This window comes from Branchiostoma lanceolatum, chromosome 12 (genome assembly GCF_035083965.1).
Source record: "Branchiostoma lanceolatum isolate klBraLanc5 chromosome 12, klBraLanc5.hap2, whole genome shotgun sequence".
In the NCBI taxonomy this organism is placed as follows: domain Eukaryota; kingdom Metazoa; phylum Chordata; class Leptocardii; order Amphioxiformes; family Branchiostomatidae; genus Branchiostoma; species Branchiostoma lanceolatum.
The window spans coordinates 15,597,635-15,618,021 of record NC_089733.1 but is presented as its reverse complement, the minus strand read 5'-3'; the positions used below and the strand labels follow the sequence as shown (position 1 = coordinate 15,618,021).

At 39.0% G+C, this 20,387-nt stretch overlaps 1 protein-coding gene across 15 annotated transcripts in view; it reads left to right on the top strand.

Annotated features, from left to right (window-relative positions):
- Positions 1-20,387, top strand: part of LOC136446610 (uncharacterized) — a 102,630-nt gene that overhangs the window by 61,006 nt on the left and 21,237 nt on the right. For all 15 annotated transcript variants that reach the window (XM_066445075.1, XM_066445064.1, XM_066445072.1 and 12 more), the window contains exons 3-13: positions 3,882-3,951; positions 5,124-5,276; positions 7,370-7,432; positions 8,018-8,131; positions 8,839-8,919; positions 10,002-10,157; positions 10,956-11,036; positions 11,387-11,457; positions 12,198-12,309; positions 14,297-14,813; positions 18,542-18,633. In XM_066445075.1, coding sequence (XP_066301172.1) covers positions 3,882-3,951; positions 5,124-5,276; positions 7,370-7,432; positions 8,018-8,131; positions 8,839-8,919; positions 10,002-10,157; positions 10,956-11,036; positions 11,387-11,457; positions 12,198-12,309; positions 14,297-14,813; positions 18,542-18,633 — 1,510 coding nt within the window. The remainder of the gene's footprint in view (positions 1-3,881; positions 3,952-5,123; positions 5,277-7,369; positions 7,433-8,017; positions 8,132-8,838; positions 8,920-10,001; positions 10,158-10,955; positions 11,037-11,386; positions 11,458-12,197; positions 12,310-14,296; positions 14,814-18,541; positions 18,634-20,387) is intronic.

Sequence of the window (20,387 nt, the reverse complement as noted above, 5' to 3'; positions counted from 1 at the left end):
CCCAAGGGCCCAATGTAAATGAGACAAATCAGGGGACGCGGATTTGAACCCAGGGTTCACCTTGCCAAACACCCTGCCACTGCGCCATCGCGATGAACTTGGCCATGTTCCACAGTTCTTGTGATGTGGTCTGTCTGTCAATGCTACTATGTCTACAGCCTTGCAATGTTAGTTTGGGGCAAATATTGTTATACTGTAATTGTGGCCCTTATAATGACATATATTTTGCACATCTACGCAAAACTCATGAAATGTACTAGCCCCCAGTGCCCCATTTTTCATGCAATCCCTCTAATTTCTCTAAAAGGTTCGGTCTGACCCAGTATCATTTCTGCTCTCAATTCTATATAAATCCAGGCCTCACAGCAAGAAGCAGACATGAAAGCTGACTACGTTGTACATTAGGCACTGAAACTGATGTATAGCCATAGTTGCTGTGCCACAAAATTGTGCATATTTCCCCAATCATACACTCAGATAACATAAGCTGGAGCATGTATGATATTGTACACCATATCAAATATCCTATCCCTCTCCACAATCTATTGATTTCCAATGAGGCATATCTGATCATAGTTATTGAGTCGTGTACGTAGTTTATTATATCTATATACGATCTCAGTTACCTGACACATGCAAAATGGGCTGATACATGTATATAAGAGTATTCAAACTCGAAATTCTCAAAATTGATGATCTTTGTAAAGTTTAAGGAACCGGTAAAATATTTCAAGCGTATTTTCCACCTTCCGTCGTGATACGGTACTAAAGAAACAAGATCATTTCATTTTTCCTGCTGGAGTGAAACAATTCAGAGGAGATGTTATGGATCATTTTTCCCTTTCAAAAAAATACATGCTCAGCATGTTTGATGCAATGGAATTGAAGGCGGCAAATTGTACACATTTATTTCTGCTTGCTTGGAGCCCATTTTACAGGCCAACCCCATTGCAACAGCTGGTTGTGCAAAGCGATTGCCTCAGCATGACTGTACTTGCCTAATTGCCTAAGAGGTGAAGGTATTCTTGGGTTGATTTCGTTACCTACAGAGGCCTTTTAAATGCATTTGTATCAAGTAACCTAGAACAATACTGTAAATGCATTTAAGTTTGCATGGTTTTGATTTTGCAGTAGGGAGAAAATGGAGTGTTTGCGGTGGTTTTAAGTTCGCACTTGTACAGAAGTAGATAAGGGGGTAGAAGGGCAATAAATTTTGTGGTGGTTTTAAGTTTGAGACGAAGAGTTTACCACAAAAACTGCAAGCATAAAGCCACTGTGAACATTTCTGCATTTACAGTAATGTGTGTGGTACTTTCCAAGGTGCTGAAAATGCTACTATTGTGCTGCAAGGTGTTTCAAACATGTGCACACACTTTTCAAGCACTGACTTTGTGCTACAGTGCAGTGGGTGATTCATTTTTCATTTTTAGCAGTCTAAAATACCCCCAGTTATAGATCATAATTCGTTGAAATGAAGTACATTGCACATTGCACATTCTCTTTCCTCAATATATCGTTGCCAACTTTGTGAATTTCTGCCAATTTTTTGGTGTCTAGCGTAATTTGCCACAGTCCAGTAAGGAACCCACTTGACTCATATCCCCTACAGTGCTTGACTGGTAGATGTTCCTTTTAAATTAAGATTCTACTGCCTTTATGGACATTGACTATTATTGATTTTCATATTGCATCATTTAGGACATGATACCATCAGGTCCACTTTGGTACCCCAGGTCTTTATTCATTAACCAATATAAATTCACATAATCTATTATATCAGTGCCACAGGCAAATATATTGGGCATATTTTGTACTTTTATGTTTGGTATCAACACCTTTTGCGATACACTATTGAAAATATTTCTTTCATGCTTTATAGCAAGTGAAAATGATCACAAACCAGTTTACCTCACTGAAGAGCTATTCTTCCACTGGTCCTGACAGAGAAAACAGACTCTATTTACAGTATTTACAAGTTCATTATACCAGGAAAATTCCCCTAGCTCTTTTCGACAAGTACTATGAACAGTGGACCACAGCTTAGAGTCCCGTCCTAAAGACTACCCCCTTTCCAGGAGCATGCATTTTGGATGAGCAAAAACAACCGAGATTCAAACTCCCAACCTCTTGGTCTAGGGGTCCTCTAAACTATGCACACTATCATTGATACCGCATGGTACAACATTGTTAAGACTAGCTTGAGATGTACATGATATTATATTGATTTTATTATGATCTGAAAGTGTCCAAATTATTGGTCCCCTTGACATATGGTATAGTACATGTATCTAGTAGCAGGTTAAGCCTTACTTGTTTCAAATTCAGGTCATTTGCAAATGAAAATGTTGCTCTTAAAATGATGAGCATTCCCTGCCTTTTGACAAAATGAATTCTTGGCATTTCAGTGTCAAAAAAATAGGAAAACCTATGTTGTATCAATAGTTAGAAATTCTGAAAAAAAGTTAGCTACAAAATTTCAAGTAAAGCTCTTCAGTGAGGCAGTAAGATTTAGGATATTGCTGACACTCTACCTTATGGCCAATTTTACTTCTGTATACACAAATTTTTATCTTAGGTGACCAGTGCATGTAAATTTTGTATTTCCAAAAATGAATTTCTAGCCCTGTGTGGTGCACATGTATGTATGTATGCCATGTCTCCATTTGATTTTGTCAAAAACCTGTGAAATACAAGTATTGTCTTTCATGGGGATACCGCTGACCTCAATTTCTAGAGGTAAAATGTAACAACATAAATCTTGGCATGCTAAATGTACTCTATAATGGCTGGAAATAAATTGTGGATGGAAAATGGCGTCATGCAGACTTCCTGGTGCTCCCTCAAGGTTACTCTCATTTCTAGGGATCCCTCCAACAGATGACGTCATTTTCTTTAGAATAGGCCGTATTTCCCATTTCTATATGTTAGGCCACACCAATTAGATTCCTTGGTTCTCAGACTTTTTAAAATGATGATATAGCAAGTAGACAACATAAAAACAGATGGCAGGAAGGAGAACTTGAATGTGACTGTATTCGATCCATAAAACTGAGTGCTCCCAAGGTGTAAACCTGGTCCTCTGGCTTTCTATTAGACATGTTTCCACTTAAGCATATTTTCGAAAAATCTGAGAACCAACAAATTGAATTGGTGTGGCCTAAATATGGAAAAGAGAAAGCTGTTATGATCTGTCTACTTCTTCAATTTTGTGAAATTTAATCTTGATATCTTATCATCAGAAAATATAGACATATATATATATAGTAGATGATGATTATTGACTGCAGAAAATGTCACATCATGTCTTTTGGTTGGAGACTTTAAGAAATTTTGTAAAAATATTTTTTTTATGCATCAGAAAGTTGTTAGCCGATGTAGCTATGGTATATTTCATCTATACTTTGGCTGGAAAAATTTGTTTTACTGAATAAACTCTGTAAGTTGATGTGCACTGCAAAAGTCAACAAAATCTAACCCTGTAAAATTGAAACATTCCTTTGTGCTTGTATGTCATAGATGACCTATTTAATATCTGAATCAAATGTATCAAATGATGAATTGCACGGTGGTGTTTGACTATGGTAATCTCTAGCCTGCAATAACCACAAAACCTGCTAGGTGGTGCTTTCAAGCTTATTTCTTAAGGCAGCATCCTTCATTTTAACTGCCAGTTTTCCCATGCAACATGAAAACAGAATCGCAGAATCGTTTGAACTTTGGTGCACACAGTTTCAGGGAGTGAACAGGGTCAGGTGCAAGTTTTCACCCCAGCCTTCTGTTTTCATGATGTCCTTGTGCTAAAATTTAAAAAAAAAATCTGTTAACCAAGAAAGTAAATTGGTGTGGCCTAACAATGCTCTACTTTCACCTGTATGTTCCAGGCATGAATATCCAGACAGTTTATTTGAATGCTGGGACGTCCTGCTAGAAGAAGTAGAATCTGATGCACAAGTAAGTAATTCTCCAGTATAATGTTTGTCACTACTTATTACTCCGGGAAGGAGGATGACCTCCTTCTTGGAGTATTGGAAATGCTTTTGTTTGCGCGTTCGCAGCTTTAACTCACGTTCCCGTCGTCGCATTGGTGTGTAACTTGGCACATCATTTGCCAGGTTGGGCGTGGTAATGCACAATGTCTTTTTCACACCGTAGCTGCTTTTATCGTCAATGTAATATCGTAATTGCACCCCTATATTGACACGCATGTGGTACTACCCTCCCATAGAGACCATGCTTTAAATCTGTTCCACATCGCCGAATGTCGTAAGCAGATACAGGGCAGATTCTTTTGCTACTTGCTGTGATCGTATAGTCACTGTTACATTGTAAAATAGACAATGTGCATCATCACACACAACCTAGCAAACGATATGCCAAGTTACATACCGGTGCAGCAACGGGAATTCTAGTTTCTTCTTCTTAACCTTTAGCACACTGAAGTAGCCGTTTATATAGCAGCTGCCTTACTCTGTATCCATTAGGAAATTGGGTGCCAAACGGTAACTTCAGAGTGCTAAAGGTTAATAGTGCTAAAGGTTACACTGAAGTAGCTGTTTGGCACCCAATTTCCTATCGGTTACAGAGTTTGGCAGCAGGGAGAAGGTTAAAATATAATCTGTCTATCATGCTTTGACTAGGTGTGACATTTTGCTCTACTCTTCTGTGGAAGATAATGTTGTTACCGGACTTTGGCTTTGACCTGAAGTGCCAACTTGAAGGTTGAAATGTCAAAAAAGTATTGCCTTCATTAGAAGAAATACGGTATTATTGATATTGAAAAAAAACAAAAATTTCTACTAAAATCACAAATCCCACAGTAATCAAAAACGTGGGACTTTTCATTAGCCATGGCCTCCAAAGAAGTTAAACCCCCCAGATGCATGTAGAAACATCAGTTTGATGTATAGAATAGACACTTTTTATGTTTTTACTGTTTGTACCCTTGAAATTAGCCTAAGCCCTAAGGGCATGAATTTGCAAATAAAAGAATCACTGTACAGTGCTAAACTTTCTTCCAACACTAAGGTAGCTATAGGTTGGAAGAAAGTTTAGCATTGTACTATGATTACTACCAACACAGATGAGCTTCCATGATGAGAAGAATCACTATTGTTGTTTTTCAGGTGTCCCATGAACTAGCCAGCTCATTGGTGCAGAATGTTAGTCAACCCCTGGGTCAGTTGGCGGAGTCCAACAGGGGACAGACCCGAAAAATGCACAGATTTAGAGACGCCTACGAAACACATATAGAAAAGGCTGAAGCAGAACTACAAAGGGTAAGGACAGATTTTTTAAATTTTAGATTTTATTGGAATTGCAACAGTGCAATACACATGGGACACAGGCAGCTATTGCTGGTGTCGTGAACCACACACATAATATAGCCGTTTTTTACACTTGGCTGGAGTGGGGAAAGTCGTGTAAAGTGTCTTTTTTCCAAGGGCACAAGATCGGTGGCGTCAGGGGATTCGAACCTGGGACCCTTGGGTTCTGGGCCAAAAACCCTGCCGTTACGCCACACGACCCTGACAAGGACAGCTTTCGGGATCACAATTTGTCCTATCTTTTATTTTTTTTAAATGCTTGTGTATTGTTGTGCTGTATGTACACATGTATAACAGTTACTGTAAACAAAGCATGAGGACCTTGATGCACTAAGTTTGGGAAAGAAATTACCTTCATTATGAAATCTAAGTGGTCAGGAAGGTTGAACAATTGACTGAATGCACAGAAAGTAGTATACCAAGTACCGGTAATACTTAAAAGTTTTGTTCATGTTCTTCATTATGAGTAGCTCATAGGTATCCACCTTCTGATCCACTTTTTCAATCTACAACATACATGTATATTTGCTAATTTTGCAGCATCTTTGTACAATTTACAATATGGTTGCAATATTTTTTGGGGGTGAAGAGACGAAACTTGATGCATGCAGATGTCATTCATATAATCAAGTCAGTGTGATAAGGCCACACCGTTTTAATTTCTTGGTGAACGGAATTTTAAAAAAATGCTAGATTGAAAATCAACAGGAAAACAGAATCTCAGGAAAGTTTGTACTTTGGTGCACACAGTTTCAGGGAGTGAACAGGGGCAGGTGCAAGTTTTCACCCCAGCCTTCTGTTTTCATGATTTTGTTTTTGCTAAAATTAAAAAAAAATTCCATTAACCAAGAAATTTTTTTTGCTAAAATTTAAAAAAAAAATCTGTTAACCAAGAAATTAAATTGGTGTGGCCTATTGGTAAGTGTTGAATACATTTAATGTTGGGTAACATAAATTCGCGGGGTACTTAAATTCGGGATTTTTCGAAAACGGGGTATTTAGGGATATGTGCTAGATGCAACATCAGTAATACCGCTAGAAATGCAAACTTGACAGACCAACGTATTCAGAACACTGTCTGAAAAGTTTCGATAACCATGCATTAGAAGTTGGCTACGTCAAAAACTCTCCGTCCCTTATTGTCACAGTCTGAGGGCTTCGTGGGAGAACTATACCACATAGTTGTTCGCTGGTTTATAAGACAAATGTCACATCCGCTTCCTGCTCAACACAATTATTTACAATACAACTTATTAGAATCTCTTTTGCTAACCTACAACTGGACTCTAAGTGTGTTTAATCATCAAAACGCCTCTTTGTTGCTACAACCAATGGCTACGGCACTACGGTGAATTTTCCCGCCGCGCTATTCGGCAGACGACAAACGTTTGCGAGGAACACTTTTTTGTCCAAATGTTGTGTGTGATAGTGGACTGATGGCGATATTTTCCTCAAAGTTTGCTCTTAGCACAAGCAGAAACACATGGACATAGTAGTATTACCATTTCTACGGCATCCAGCTAACGCCCCGATGAATAATGTACAAATTTCCATGACGGTGGGGGTGAACTTTGAGTAACGTTCTACCGACTCAACACACCGGTTGTTCCCGGAGGCCGTATGTGTGCGGTACGGCCGTTTTTTCGTCAATTTTTTTTACTTGGACACGTCTATATCCATAGCACTCTCCTCAAGCCAAGGATGGAACGAATAGCTGCTGTATAAAATGTGATTAGCGGTAAGATATTCAAGACGAATCTTCTCTCCCGAATTAATGTTCACCACTGTCCGAGAGCACCGTCATTGTGCGTGCGGCGGACGGTAGTTTCAAGTTGAAATATTATGGTGTCAGCACGACTAGAGACAAAATCTACCATATATATGATTAGTGCAAAGATAGTACATGATACTGACAGAATAATAGAAAAAAAGGATGGTTTATTGTTCTGCTAGATTGATTTCAGTCAACCATTATCGGAAAAATCCCGAATTTATGTTGCCCAACGTTACATGTAGCTATTATGATAATGTTTCTCTCTCCCTAGGTACACAAAGAATATACAGAAGCCTGGTTAAAAGCCAAACATGACTCCAGAGAATCCCACAGAGTACGTAAACATGTTCATCTCCCTTGTTCTGTGTGTTTGATTTCCCAATGGACAATGCCAATTGATGTTTTAGCTGACCTCACATTATGTAGATGTACATGTAGTATAGGTCCTATATATATATCTGCAGTGTTTAATAATGGGTTCTACAGTCTACATGTAGATGTACATGTAGTATAGGTCCTATCTGTAGTGTTTAATAATGGCTTCTATAGAGTTGGAAACACATGTAGATGTACCTGTAGTATAGGTCCTATCTGTAGTGTTTGAAAATGGCTTCTATAGAGTTGGAAACACAATGTAGATGTACCTGTAGCATAGGTCCTATCTGTAGTGTTTGATAGTGGCTTCTACGTAGCTGGAAACACATATACTGAGGAACTATTTCACTCAGTGACACTCTCTATTCGGTTTAACGTCTTCTGTTGCCCATCACCTGGGGGTTGGACGTGCTTGCACAAGTGTGGGGGAGATTGATGGCCGCTCGCCAGGTGCCTCTGTCCTACGGACTCACGAGGTGTAGGCTGAGGCGATGGAAGTCCTCCCTACTTGTAATGCTAATAGTTTTTCTCCAATTTTCCCCAGAGCCACTACCTCTCCGTGTGCCACAACCTCCACAATGCCTATCTACTACAGCTGACAGCAGTCAACACTTTCAACCAAGCTTTCTACACTAGAGCTCTTCCAGAGATGGTCGATGTGAGTAACCAAACACACAAATTATCTACATGGAAACTGTGGAATATTGTATCAAGATGTCCCTCTTGCTCAACAACTGGTAGCAGCCTCACAGTTGAGCTCCTGGTTCCAATTACAGACATCAGATACAGTGGAACTCGTTGTCATCAAGTACTGTAGGAGCACCTTCACTAAGTAGCTTTAAAGAACAGTTGCAGTCAGATACTAGCATGCAAAGACTAGGTGTAACAGACCGTTCGGTGTAATATAACCAGCTGCTGCCGCGCCACGTGCCTGCAAAGCTGGTGTGTTACGCCTAATGCTGGTTGTACCGGCTATATAGATACAGATACAGAACTAGATAAATGTGAGACCCCGGTTCAATCCTGGGTCACTCTTGGTTGCATGGGGCTGCACCAATCTTCATTTCAGAAGGCACGTAAAATGGGGGTCTGTGTTCTAGGAGGTGCCTTGAGCCTGTTAGTTAACAAGATGTGGCAATTTTTTTTCTTATCTATCAAACAGCTGTGTTACTACATAGATTGGAGTCCAATATTAAGGCATGTCCAACTTATTAAGAATGTGACATTTGGCTGAAGAAAATATTTCTATTGCATTCTTCAATATTCAAAGAAAGGTGTTGCTAGGACCAGTTTCCATATCTTAGTCACACCTAACTCAGGAAAGAGTTAAGAATAAAGAACTTAAAATTTGTGTTTTTTTTCTAGGACCTTGAAGACCTTCATTTAGAGATGTTGACTGCACTTTCTATGTTCCTTGGAAGATATGCCAAAACTGCACAAGCCAAGGTAAGGAAACATCCTTGATAATAGTCAATCTCTCCTTATCATGTGTATTATTTATCATTATTTATCCATTACTACAATGTACCTACCAGGCTGTTCATGGACTGCCATCACGACTCGAGACCTTCCAGTCTCGACATAAGCTAGTAAGCAAGCACCAGGCTGTTCTGACCCTTCCATAGCAACAATATGATCTATCTAATAAAGAGGATGACGATGATGATAATGATAACCTGCTACAGTATATCAAAAAGTGAAATACAAGTACTGAACTGTGTTTTTACAATACAATTTACAAAAGACTATCAAAATTTGCCGACTGCAGTACACAAATGCCACACAATATGGACAGAAGTCTAAAGTTACGTATGATTTTATCATTGGCAAGATTGATGGTAGCAAACATAACTATATTCTAATACATGTATCTAGATAAGATTTCCTATGATCTAAGGCCACACTAATTTAATTTCTTGGTTAACGGATTTTTATTTTAAATGTTAGCAATAAAAATCATGTTGATTCTGGAATTTAGCATTTTTTCAAAAAATCCGTTAACCAAGAAATTAAATTGGTGTGGCCTAAACTGTAGGCATTGCCACCACCCTGTAATACTGCAATAGACTGCTAGGGGCGCTGCTGAGTAGTAATAGCCATTGTCTTAAATACCAGCTCAGAGAAGGACAAGAAATAGTCATGCCTTTAAGTATCAAACTTTTCAACCTAGGATTGATGTGTTCAAAAATGTGTATTTTCCTAGAACAATCGTAGATTGGAACTCGCTGCAACCAAGTGCAGTGGAAGCATTCTCATTAGATAGCTTTAAACAATGCATGCAGTTAGATATGCGAAGGTTAGACGTGACAGGTCGTTCGGCGTAATATAATCAGCTGCTGCTGCGCCGTGTGCCTGCGAAGCTTGTATGTTATGCTGAATGGCGGTTATACCGGCTATATAGATACAGAACAGATATGTATTGTCCCATCACACACCACACCTACGAATTCTTGCCATACTTTGTACCATGTACAATTGTCGTGCAATAAAGTTCTTCTTCTTCTTCTTCTCCTCATATTTTCCTCTAGGCTTTAGAAAAGAGTAACAGAATGGACATGCTGGTGCAAGCCTGTAGGACGTTACCCAACAAAACAGACATCAAAGAGCTTACAGCAAACTTTGCTCCCGACCAACCCCAGAGGCCAATCCATAGATACATCAAGCCTGAGCCAGAGGCCAGAGCGGTAAGTTTCAAAGATTCTTACGCCAAAAATAGTTACTCAAACAACTGGATAAAATTTTGAAACAGTCAGACGTTTCAGACAGCATCCGCTGTCTTTGGTCAGTGACTAACGATAGGACTGGAAAACCAGATTTTATACCAAAACTCTGAATAGATATGTTAATGAGATTAAGACAATTTAGGATGTCTGAAACTTCTGACTGTTTCAAAATTTTATCCAGTTGCGTGAGTAACTATTTTTGGCGTATCTTACTACCTGGATGTTTAACCTTCATCAACGTTCAAAAATTCTTGTTCTGGGTTTCTACAATTGTACCAAATAGCAATTTTAATTAGCATAAGTTCAACTTTAAAGGAAATCAAGATATTTATTGATTTTAATTAGAATATCATTTCTATGTGAAAGTGAATAGAACCTTCCATTTAGATGGAAGCAATGCCCCCTACTGAATATGCACAGCAGTGCATGGTTAGCCTGGGTGCCACCTGATTTCTATACCAGGGCTCCTACACTCGCTGCCCTGAAAAAACGTATTCGGATAGCACCCAGCCTAGGGCATAACAGAATCTTATCTGTTTATTTTCTAACTCTAATATGCCTTGTTGTATTGTTGATTTAATGTCATACATTGTATCATGTATGATTGTTGAGCAATAAAGTTCATTCATTCAATATCTAAACTGTAGGCAACCCGGCACCATCCTGCAATACCACAATGAACAGCTAGGGGTGCTGCTGAGTAGTGAAATTGTACTGTGGTTTGCAGCAGTAATTGTGCAGCCTTTTCTCTCCTCTCAGGACTTCCTGCAAAATGCATTGGTGCTAAGTGATGCGACAGAGCCTGCCTTGTGGAGGAAGTATGACATGCTCAAGAAAGAAGTAAGAACTTTGAGTTGTCTTAGCATTCATTAACTTTAGTCTTCCTTCTGTATTGGCTCCGTCCATAACTTACTATTCTTTTGAACCATCTGAAATTGTCTTCACTTCATTAACATAATCTATTCAGAGTTTTGGTATAAAACTTAGTTCTATCAGATCTTTAGATAGCGGATGCTGTCTGAAACGTCTGACTGTTTCAAAATTTTATCCAGTTACTTGAGTAACTATATTTGGCGTATCTTATTACCTGGATGTCTAACCTTCATCAACATACTTCCAACTAGATTTAACAGTAACAAACTTAAGATACAAAGGTATTTATCATGTATGTCTTTTGTTTTTTTCAATAGATTGAAGATTTAGAGGTCCTGGTTCAGCACACAGATGATGCAATAGCTTCTTTAGAGTCCCTGTATAAAAGGTAAGATACTTTAATAGTGCATTGCAAAAACACTTAACACAAAAATGAACTTTCGGTTGATTATACATGTATCTTTGAAAATACTTCATCAAAATGTATTGTATCATATATAAAAGAATTTCTTCAAGTTTTAGAATGTCTTTCTGGATCTAAAGTGTTACCTGTTATTTACGGTAGTCGGCATTGAAATTTGACCCACTAATTACCTTCGCCAAGAAGTTTAATGTTTTTGGTAGCATTTGTATGTATGTGTGAATGAATGTGTGTTGATAAAAAGCATAACTCCAGAAGGCCCAGATGGATTGTCTCGATAACTGGTCTGTTGGTAGGTCTTGATGAGACCTCAAAGTGATTAGATGTCGCACCCCCTAGTAGCTTGTTACAATACTGCAGCAGAACTTCCTGTTTTGAGATCTCATGTTCTGGACTTGCCATGGTCTTGATTTCTAAGTGATAGATATAGCTCTTGGGGCAGAGAGTCAGTGGTATAGGTTTGGGCCCCCTAGCTGCTCTTTTAGGACTGCAGGAGCCGGTTTTGTTTCAGGCTTTGAAAGAGAGTAACTCAAAAAGGGGTTCAGACCGATGGTCATGAATTTTGGTATGCATATACCTTAAGTGATGATTTACATAATTAACTACTGATTGTTTATTTCCCAGTCACACAGAGATGCAGTTGTACAGTAAAGCCAGAGAGTGATGATTTATCTAATTTTAAAACTACTGATTGTTGTATTTCCCAGTCACACAGAGATGCAGTTGTACAGTAAAGCCAGAGAGACCCAGGAGGACATCACTAAGAAGAAGAGTGACATCAGGATGGCGGAGGCACAGCTGTCTGTGTGTAGGGCTCAGGTCAGAAGGTCATCTTCACTCAAATAGAACAGGGTTCAGCTGGGATACTGGGACATTATCACCCTCATAGGGCACGACCTGGGGACGGGATGGTCTCAAAATTGGGTGTCCGCTTAAAGATATTTTCTTTCCTTCCCTATTTCAAACTTAATGTCTTTTTTTCAACATGTTACGGGTAAAAAAAACACCATTCAAATGATACAAAGAGTAGGAAAGTCAAAATCAATTTTAAATGTTTGCTTTTGGACATTTTGATGTAAAAATGTTAGTAAGAGGACATCATAAACACAGAAAATGTGTAGACTTCCCCTTAGAGTCTGTATTCATGTCGATATAAAATTACAATCTAGCATTATTTTTGAAAATCCAAGATTCAAGAAATTATCATGTTGTGTCCTTCGAGTAGCTTACAAGATGACATACATTGAATACAACTTTGAAAAAAAGATGTCCATACTGTCTATTTCGTATTTCTCTACTGTAGTTTCAAACCATTGCTAGCAACCAATTAAGGGTTAATGACCCGCCCCGAGGTGTATATGGTGTCATAACGCCTGGTCATGTGCTATAACCACTTCATAAAACAACCTCATAGTGACCGTTAGAATAACTAAAATTAAGTTACCGTTGAAATCAAGATTTACAGTATATGGTTTGACCAATTCAAATTTGGGTTGACGATTGTACTCTGTAGTAATGCCCAAGATTGATCACAATTCTACATTTGAGTGTTTGATATGAGGTATCAAATGTGAAAAATTGATACGTCATTCTGACCTCTTTTGCTCCCTTTTAAGTTCATCATATTTGATTTTGTTCAATTTATTGTCTAACAATGTATAAGTTTTGTTCTTGTATTAATTTAATTATTTTTAATGTAGGTGGACTCAAGGAAGAATAGTGTGAAGTTATGAATAAAGAACACTGATGGAGATCTGAATAAAACAAACAAACAAACAAAGAATACATATGTACCGATTTTAAGAAAATTATTTACTTTTGAAGCAACACTTGAACCTCTGAGCCCATCCCTGCCCCACTGGGTGACAGTGATGTGATATAGTGTCGGGCGGGACACTTGAGAGGTTGGAGTAAAATCTGCCATACATCACATGGCATTAGTGGGAGTGTGCGAGGACTTAACCCACTTATCACCCTGATAAGGACTTTAGAAGCTTCTAAGTACAGGGAAGATACTATTTAGGGCTGGTACATCAATAAAACATTGGGATCTCTGCATGAAGTATGTTTTAAAAGTGCTTTTCCACTTAAAAGTGTTTTTCCACTTAAGCATATCTTTAAAAAATCTGAGAACCAACAAATTAAATTGGTGTGGCCTTACATATGCTAACCTTCAGCCAGCTAAGGTAGCTGTGTGCCACCAAGTTTGTCAGGGAGAAAGTCAAACCGCAAATGCAGAGATGACTTTTTTTTTATTTGACACCTCTGTCCTTTCCGCTTTTTTAACAGCAACATTTTCAAAATGGGTTCAAGTTAATGTTTGTTGATGGTTGGCTTCATTTGATTTAGAATTGAAATTTGTCGGCAAGCGTAGAGCTAACGATATATAATCATTCTTCCATGTACTGAAAAGTGTCAAAATGCATGATATAATGTTATGAAGATACACAACCATGTGACTTAAGTTTTCAAACACTATGAAAACTACTGTAAATCACTATGAAGTGTTGAAAATGTATTTTTCTCCAACTGCACAAACTCTATGAGGAAATGTAATCTCTGATAGATACTGTAAATCACTTTAATATAGCGGCAGGAAAATATAGCGGTTGGGGGAAAATGGAGTAGGTCACGGCACTTAATTCTAATTTTAACGGTCGGAACAAACATTACTGGCTTCAATATTAGTGATCAAATATTAGCGATGATGACATTTTAGCTGTTGACTAGTGACAATTAAATCAGCTAAAATTAAGTTACAGTTGACAAATCAAGAATCACAGTATTTCATTTCCGTCTTCCTTAGATGAAACTGTTTTCCCCGATCTTTGGTGGACCCAACCCCGAAGACGACCACTACAACCACAGGCGCAAGAGGAGGCCTCACCACGACCGCGACCACCCTTCCCGCGACCACCCCTCCCGCAGCTCGCGAGAGCCCCGCGACCCCCCGGAATACTCCCACCGCGACCAGCAAGACTATGCACACGGAAACAGTAGAGAACGCGACAGGGACATGGGGCGCCACTCCCCACAGATGCAAAACCGCGCCCCGCATTCCCCGCGATCGCATCAACGACAGTACAGCAGCCACCAGCAGCTGAGTAGCCACGATCAGATCGACCACCCGAGGAGGGATCACCATTATCGCGGCGGAGATAACCCCAGGAGTTACGACCACCAGGGACCTCCGCACTCCCCTCAGCCGCGACACTCCTCCAGACAGCAGTTTAACATCGATAACATTGGACAGGCGCATCAGTTTCAGGAATACACCTACAAGAAGCCCACTTTTTGTGACCAGTGCAAGGAATTACTTAGAGGTGAGTCGACATATGTTCATTCACCAACTTGAAGGGAGACAGTTTTTGCTCTGACCTGTCCTGTGCAAATTCATTTCACTACGAATATGTGTTTTTTTCAAATTCATTAGTACTGTACTATAGCATCATTTCAACTGCACACTTAAATCACCACAAAAATTTATTTTCCCCTTGAGCTGCGAAATTGACTCCCTGCAAAAATAAATGAATTCACAGTATATGAAGGCTAGTATTACCCTAGAGTTAGCAGAGCAAATAGACCAGAAGATAAACAATTAGATGTGGCTGTAGTAGAGATGCAGTTACAATGCAGAATAGAAGCAGCGCATAGGAAAATGTATATAGCTGTCCTTGGTGCTGACGTATTGGCTGTACTGTCATATGTCAGTAACAACGGAAGGTCGGGAATAAAAACACACTCTCTTCCTTTACGTCACCCCCACCAACTCTCCTTGCCATATTTGGTCATGTCTTGACACCCAATCATGTTGTAAGTAGATTTACAATGGTGATAACCCATGATGAAGTGAGTCAGATATCGGGATAGTAAGGCCTAGGAAAAAAATGTTGTGTTTCTGGTTACACAACCGACCCTAGCAAAATAGTTCCCATTTTTCCCCAGGCCTGATACATGATGTATATCTGTATACCTACCTACCTACCTAGTTCCTTGACCTCCGGGTCGTTGGGGGGACAAGGTAGCAGTATATATATCTGTATATATGCATATATATCCCCCACTTATCAAACTAGGATTGATGTGTTCAAAAATTTATACTTTCCTAACATTATCATAGAGTGGAACTCGTTATCGTCAAGTACTGTAGAGGCATCCTCACTATAGATTGATTTGAATAATGCATGCAGTTAGATATGCGAAGGTTAGATGTGAAAGGTTGCTTCCACACCGCATGCCTGCAAAGCTTGTGTGTTACGCCGAAGGGCAGTTATGCCGGCTATATTAGTGCTGCGTATCTAAACGTAGCATCAGGTACCGGTACAGAGGTTTAGGTACAGGTCCGGACCTGGACCTGTACCTGTACCGGAACTTCTTCAATAATGACAGAAACATAAATGAACTGTTTTCAACTTGTCAGTATCTTTATACAAAGAACATAACTAGTTTTCTACCGCCAAACTCCCTTGGCCTTGCTATCAAAACTCCCGGCCTGCCTGAATTATCTGTTGCATATTAGTTACGCTGTTCCAAGGTGTCACTTTGGTCATGTTTGGTGTTGCATGAGGCCATGAGATCAGGAAATCAGTCACAAGATAAGCACATACTTGGTGTAAATTTATATCAGTACAGTACCGGTACTTCATGATCCGGTATCTTGGACCTGTACCTAATCAATTTTTACGGTACAGTACCGGTACACAGTATACCGGTACGCAGCACTAGGCTATATAGATACAGATACAGATATCTGTGCACAATACTCAATCTAATGATTCTTTTCTGAATATTTGATTTCGGAAGTGGGGTACTACAATCTGTTTAAACAGAAGTGCACTATTGGAAAACTGGATGAACGTTTGGATCAATACACATCAACATCACTTACGACACCTGCATCATACATACAAAACAATAGGAACACCTGTTTCGGGCATGGTCAGGTGGACGAAGAAGTAGAAATGTTCTTCTGTTATCTAATAGGATATTCTGCATAACAAAATATTAAAGGAGGGCAAGGGCACAGTTTGGTAATGTCTTTATGAAAATGCCTAATCTTTTTAGATTTTAGGACATAACGTTATATTTCTTTTTTTACCTTTAGGGCAAAACAAAGAAACAAGCAAAACAAAACAATGATAGTGTTCCATTTATATATGAAATGCTTCTTGTTCTAATACACAATGCAGGTCATTGTTTCCTGAAAAGTGCATGAGTACATCTTGTTACCATTAAGTTAGTGCAAAACAAAGAAACAAACAAACAAAACAAAACAATGATAGTGTTCCAATCATGAATGAAATGCTTCTTGTTCTAATACACAATGCAGGTCAGGTCTTCCTGAAAGGTGCATCTTGTTACCATTAGGTTAGTGCAAAACAAAGAAACAAACAAAACAAAACAATGATAGTGTTCGAATCATATATGAAATGCTTCTTGTTCTAATACACAATGCAGGTCAGGTCTTCCTGAAAAGTGCATGAGTGCACCTGGGTGCCATTAGGTTGTGCATCACGTAGCCTACTCGCCGTTTGAAAGCCAAGTATTGATTTTGTAATCACTGCAGCACAGTCTCTAAGCAAAAGTTCTAGGACATATATGCAGTGTACGGCTTTAGACAAAAAGTTGCATCTAACAAAAAAATATACGTTTACTTAGCTGCAGAAATAAATTATGATAAAAATGCTTTAGTTTTACCTACACACAGTCTGTTGATTCAATGTGTTAGGAATTTTTTCTACATCAGTATGATATCATAGATATGATAATATTTATGTGATTTACACTAAAAGACACACAGAATCTGCTAAATTCCACAGTGATGAAATCATTAACATCTATGTACTTTGTATAAGTACATATTCCAAATATATACCAAATCATTTACAATCATTTATTAAAGACTGACTTTGTTACAGTGAACCGTAGTCAGTTCTGATACTTCAATGTGTCTGAAAAGAATAATGTGAAGAAATTGCCCCTCCTCTTTATCAAGAAACATAGACTGATTTACACAACTGTGAACAGAAATGGAAAAATCTATTGAAATCATCAAGAATTCACATGACTTATCAGTGAATAACTTCAGCTCAAAGGCTCTAAAATTCGATATCCAAAATACAATATCCAATCCCCGCCATTGCTTTTCAGATCTCTTCAAACTCAAATACGTGTAACCTCACAAAAATTCATTTTCTGACAGAGAAAATTGTGTTTACATTACGAAGATAAGTGGTGCCATTTCTATGTCTGCGCTTTGGTATAATGAAATCTGAAGGTATATCAGAAAATTGATATCAGTCGTGTGGGGAGGTTAGAAATAATGACCTTATTTCCATTGTTTGAAAAATACATGACGCAGGTTGAAACGGTGTCACACAAAATTGCTATAGATTTCTCAAACGATATCTGCAATGATCACGCTTTTTTTTCATTCATGCCTATTCCGTAGCACGCTGCCCTAGAATTTAAATAAAAGATATTTCACACCTTTTGCGTGATGAGGCCTCCCGTGGGACAATTAGATCTAGCTTTCTCCAGCTGTAATAGTAAAATTGACTGCGGGGAGATTTCTTATTCCATTGTGCCTCTGACAGGGTTGGACAATTCCGAATGTATAATTAATGACGCGCCACCTTGATTTTAGTCATTGCTCCATTATATTCAGGAATTTGTGGACGGTAGCATTTTTCATTCCTGTGCTGAAAACGCACCTGTGCTTTTGTCTGAAGTATCGATGCCTGCTTCCAAACATCATGTTGATTACGAGGTATTTAGGGATGGAATTCTACATCTGCGCCTATTTCCTATTACTGCTGTCTGTTATATAATTCATAGGATCTGCGAGTCCAGGTTTGCTTTGCGGGTCGCATATTGAGTTAGCACTGCGGTCCGCCTCACTTGAGATTCAGCCCACGTAGCTTGGAGGGGAAAGCGCTATATAATGCGGCCTGACAATTGATTGTATCACTCTCCTCCCCTCCCCATTGTGCCATCATCTGCCGTCATGTTGCCGGACTGACAAGTACCCCTTTCCACCCCCGCCATGCAGGAATCATGAAACAAGGCGTCCGGTGTAAAAACTGCAAGATGAACGTGCACCACAAATGTCAAGACAGCGTCCCCTCGTGTACAGGACAAGCGGTAAGTCAGCGTGTGTTTTTTCTTTCTATCTCTCTCTCTCGTATTTGCATATCTTTGAACATCCATTTGCCACAGCAATCACACAGAAAAATTCCTCCATTAGGTTATGGCAGGCAGTGATTGCAAACAGATGTGCATGGGTGTCACTAACACAGGGAATCTGCCACAGAGGATTTCAACTCTCTCACATTACAAATTCTACATCTTCATCTACATCTTGTCTAAACAATATTGTACTTGCAGATACACTTGCCATTTATCATGTTAATGTGCTACTGGTGCTGTTTGAGTTCAAAATGCAGTAAGAAATTAATTTTAAAAAGGGTATTTTACTGAGGAATTCCGCTTCAAACAGACATAGATGCCATATTGAAATGCTTGCCGTAAACTTGGGTTTAAGAGATTCTTGTACTAGATAGTTCATGCAAGAGGCCCGAAATCATTCATATTTTTTATTCATAGAGCTTCTCTACATGGTTGTCCCTGTGAGAGGATCCTAGCTGACCTGACACCCTCCCAATGTGTCCTCATCAGGGCATCATTCCCTAATCTGCACTTGATATTGCCTTTCACAGCCGGATTAACGCCAGAAGTCAAGTACACGCCCTCTGGGGCACCACGAGCACAGATTACATTATCAACCCGCGGCGCTAAATCCGCTTAGCTGCATGGAGATTTCAGCTACAAATGCTGAATTGTTGGTATTAATTCTTGTAATTTTGAAATATTTGGAATCCCTAACCACTGATAAACATGGTTGTAAAACGGCCATGGTGGTAATTTATTTTGGATTCCGCCATCACAAAAGTGCCGTCAATCAAATAGAATATTCAACCACAAAAGACAGCAAGAAAATAATCTTAAGTATTTTATATACACTGAAGTCTTCCTGTGCACAGTCTTTCTTCCTTCATTCTGAGGAATTTGGGTCCCCTTTTTTGAGGGAGACGTTCAGTTCTTGTTGGTAACTTGAACGTGAGGCCCTGTTGGGTGTTATGTGTTCTGCGTGAGACAAGCCAGATTGCGATAGTTTCCCTGTCATTATGTAATCACTGTCACTGCCATTTGTTACAGCTAGAAGATGAACAGATGTAGACAAACATGTAGAATAAAGAAGATATGGTTGCCGTTCATAACGTGGTACAACTACTTAGTTATGTGTAATACTATATCTAAGGAAAACAAAATCAAAGATTAACATAATTCTCAGATTCATGTAAACATGGCCCTATAATGCACAGGAATTTGGGAGCATCAGAAATTTCAGTTTTTATTCAGGATTTCAGAAGTGATGTTCATCAATAGGGATTTATTTTTAACGAGGGAATGTTCGAAAAGATCGAAAGGGGGCAAAGAACAGGTCACTTAACCATTCATGTCTGCCCAACTCAATCAATCAATTAGTTTTGCCTGGCTGGTTTGTATTTGATCAGGAGGTTTTCTCCTGCGGGCTAAAGCTACCATCTGCTTTCAGGGTGTTATGATTCTTGTAAAGTCGGCTTAGGCCACACCAATCTAATTTCTTGGTTAACAGATTTTTTCAATTGTAGTGAAAAAAAAATCATGAAAACAGAAGGCTGGGGTGAAAACTTTCACCTGACCCTGTTCACTCCCTGATACTGTGTGCACCAAAGTACAAACATTCCTCTGAGATTCTGTTTTCCTGTTGATTTTCCAATCTAGTATTTTTTTTCAAATTCCATTAATGTGTATGAAAGGAAAGTACACCTGTTTAAGGGAGTGAACAGAGCCAG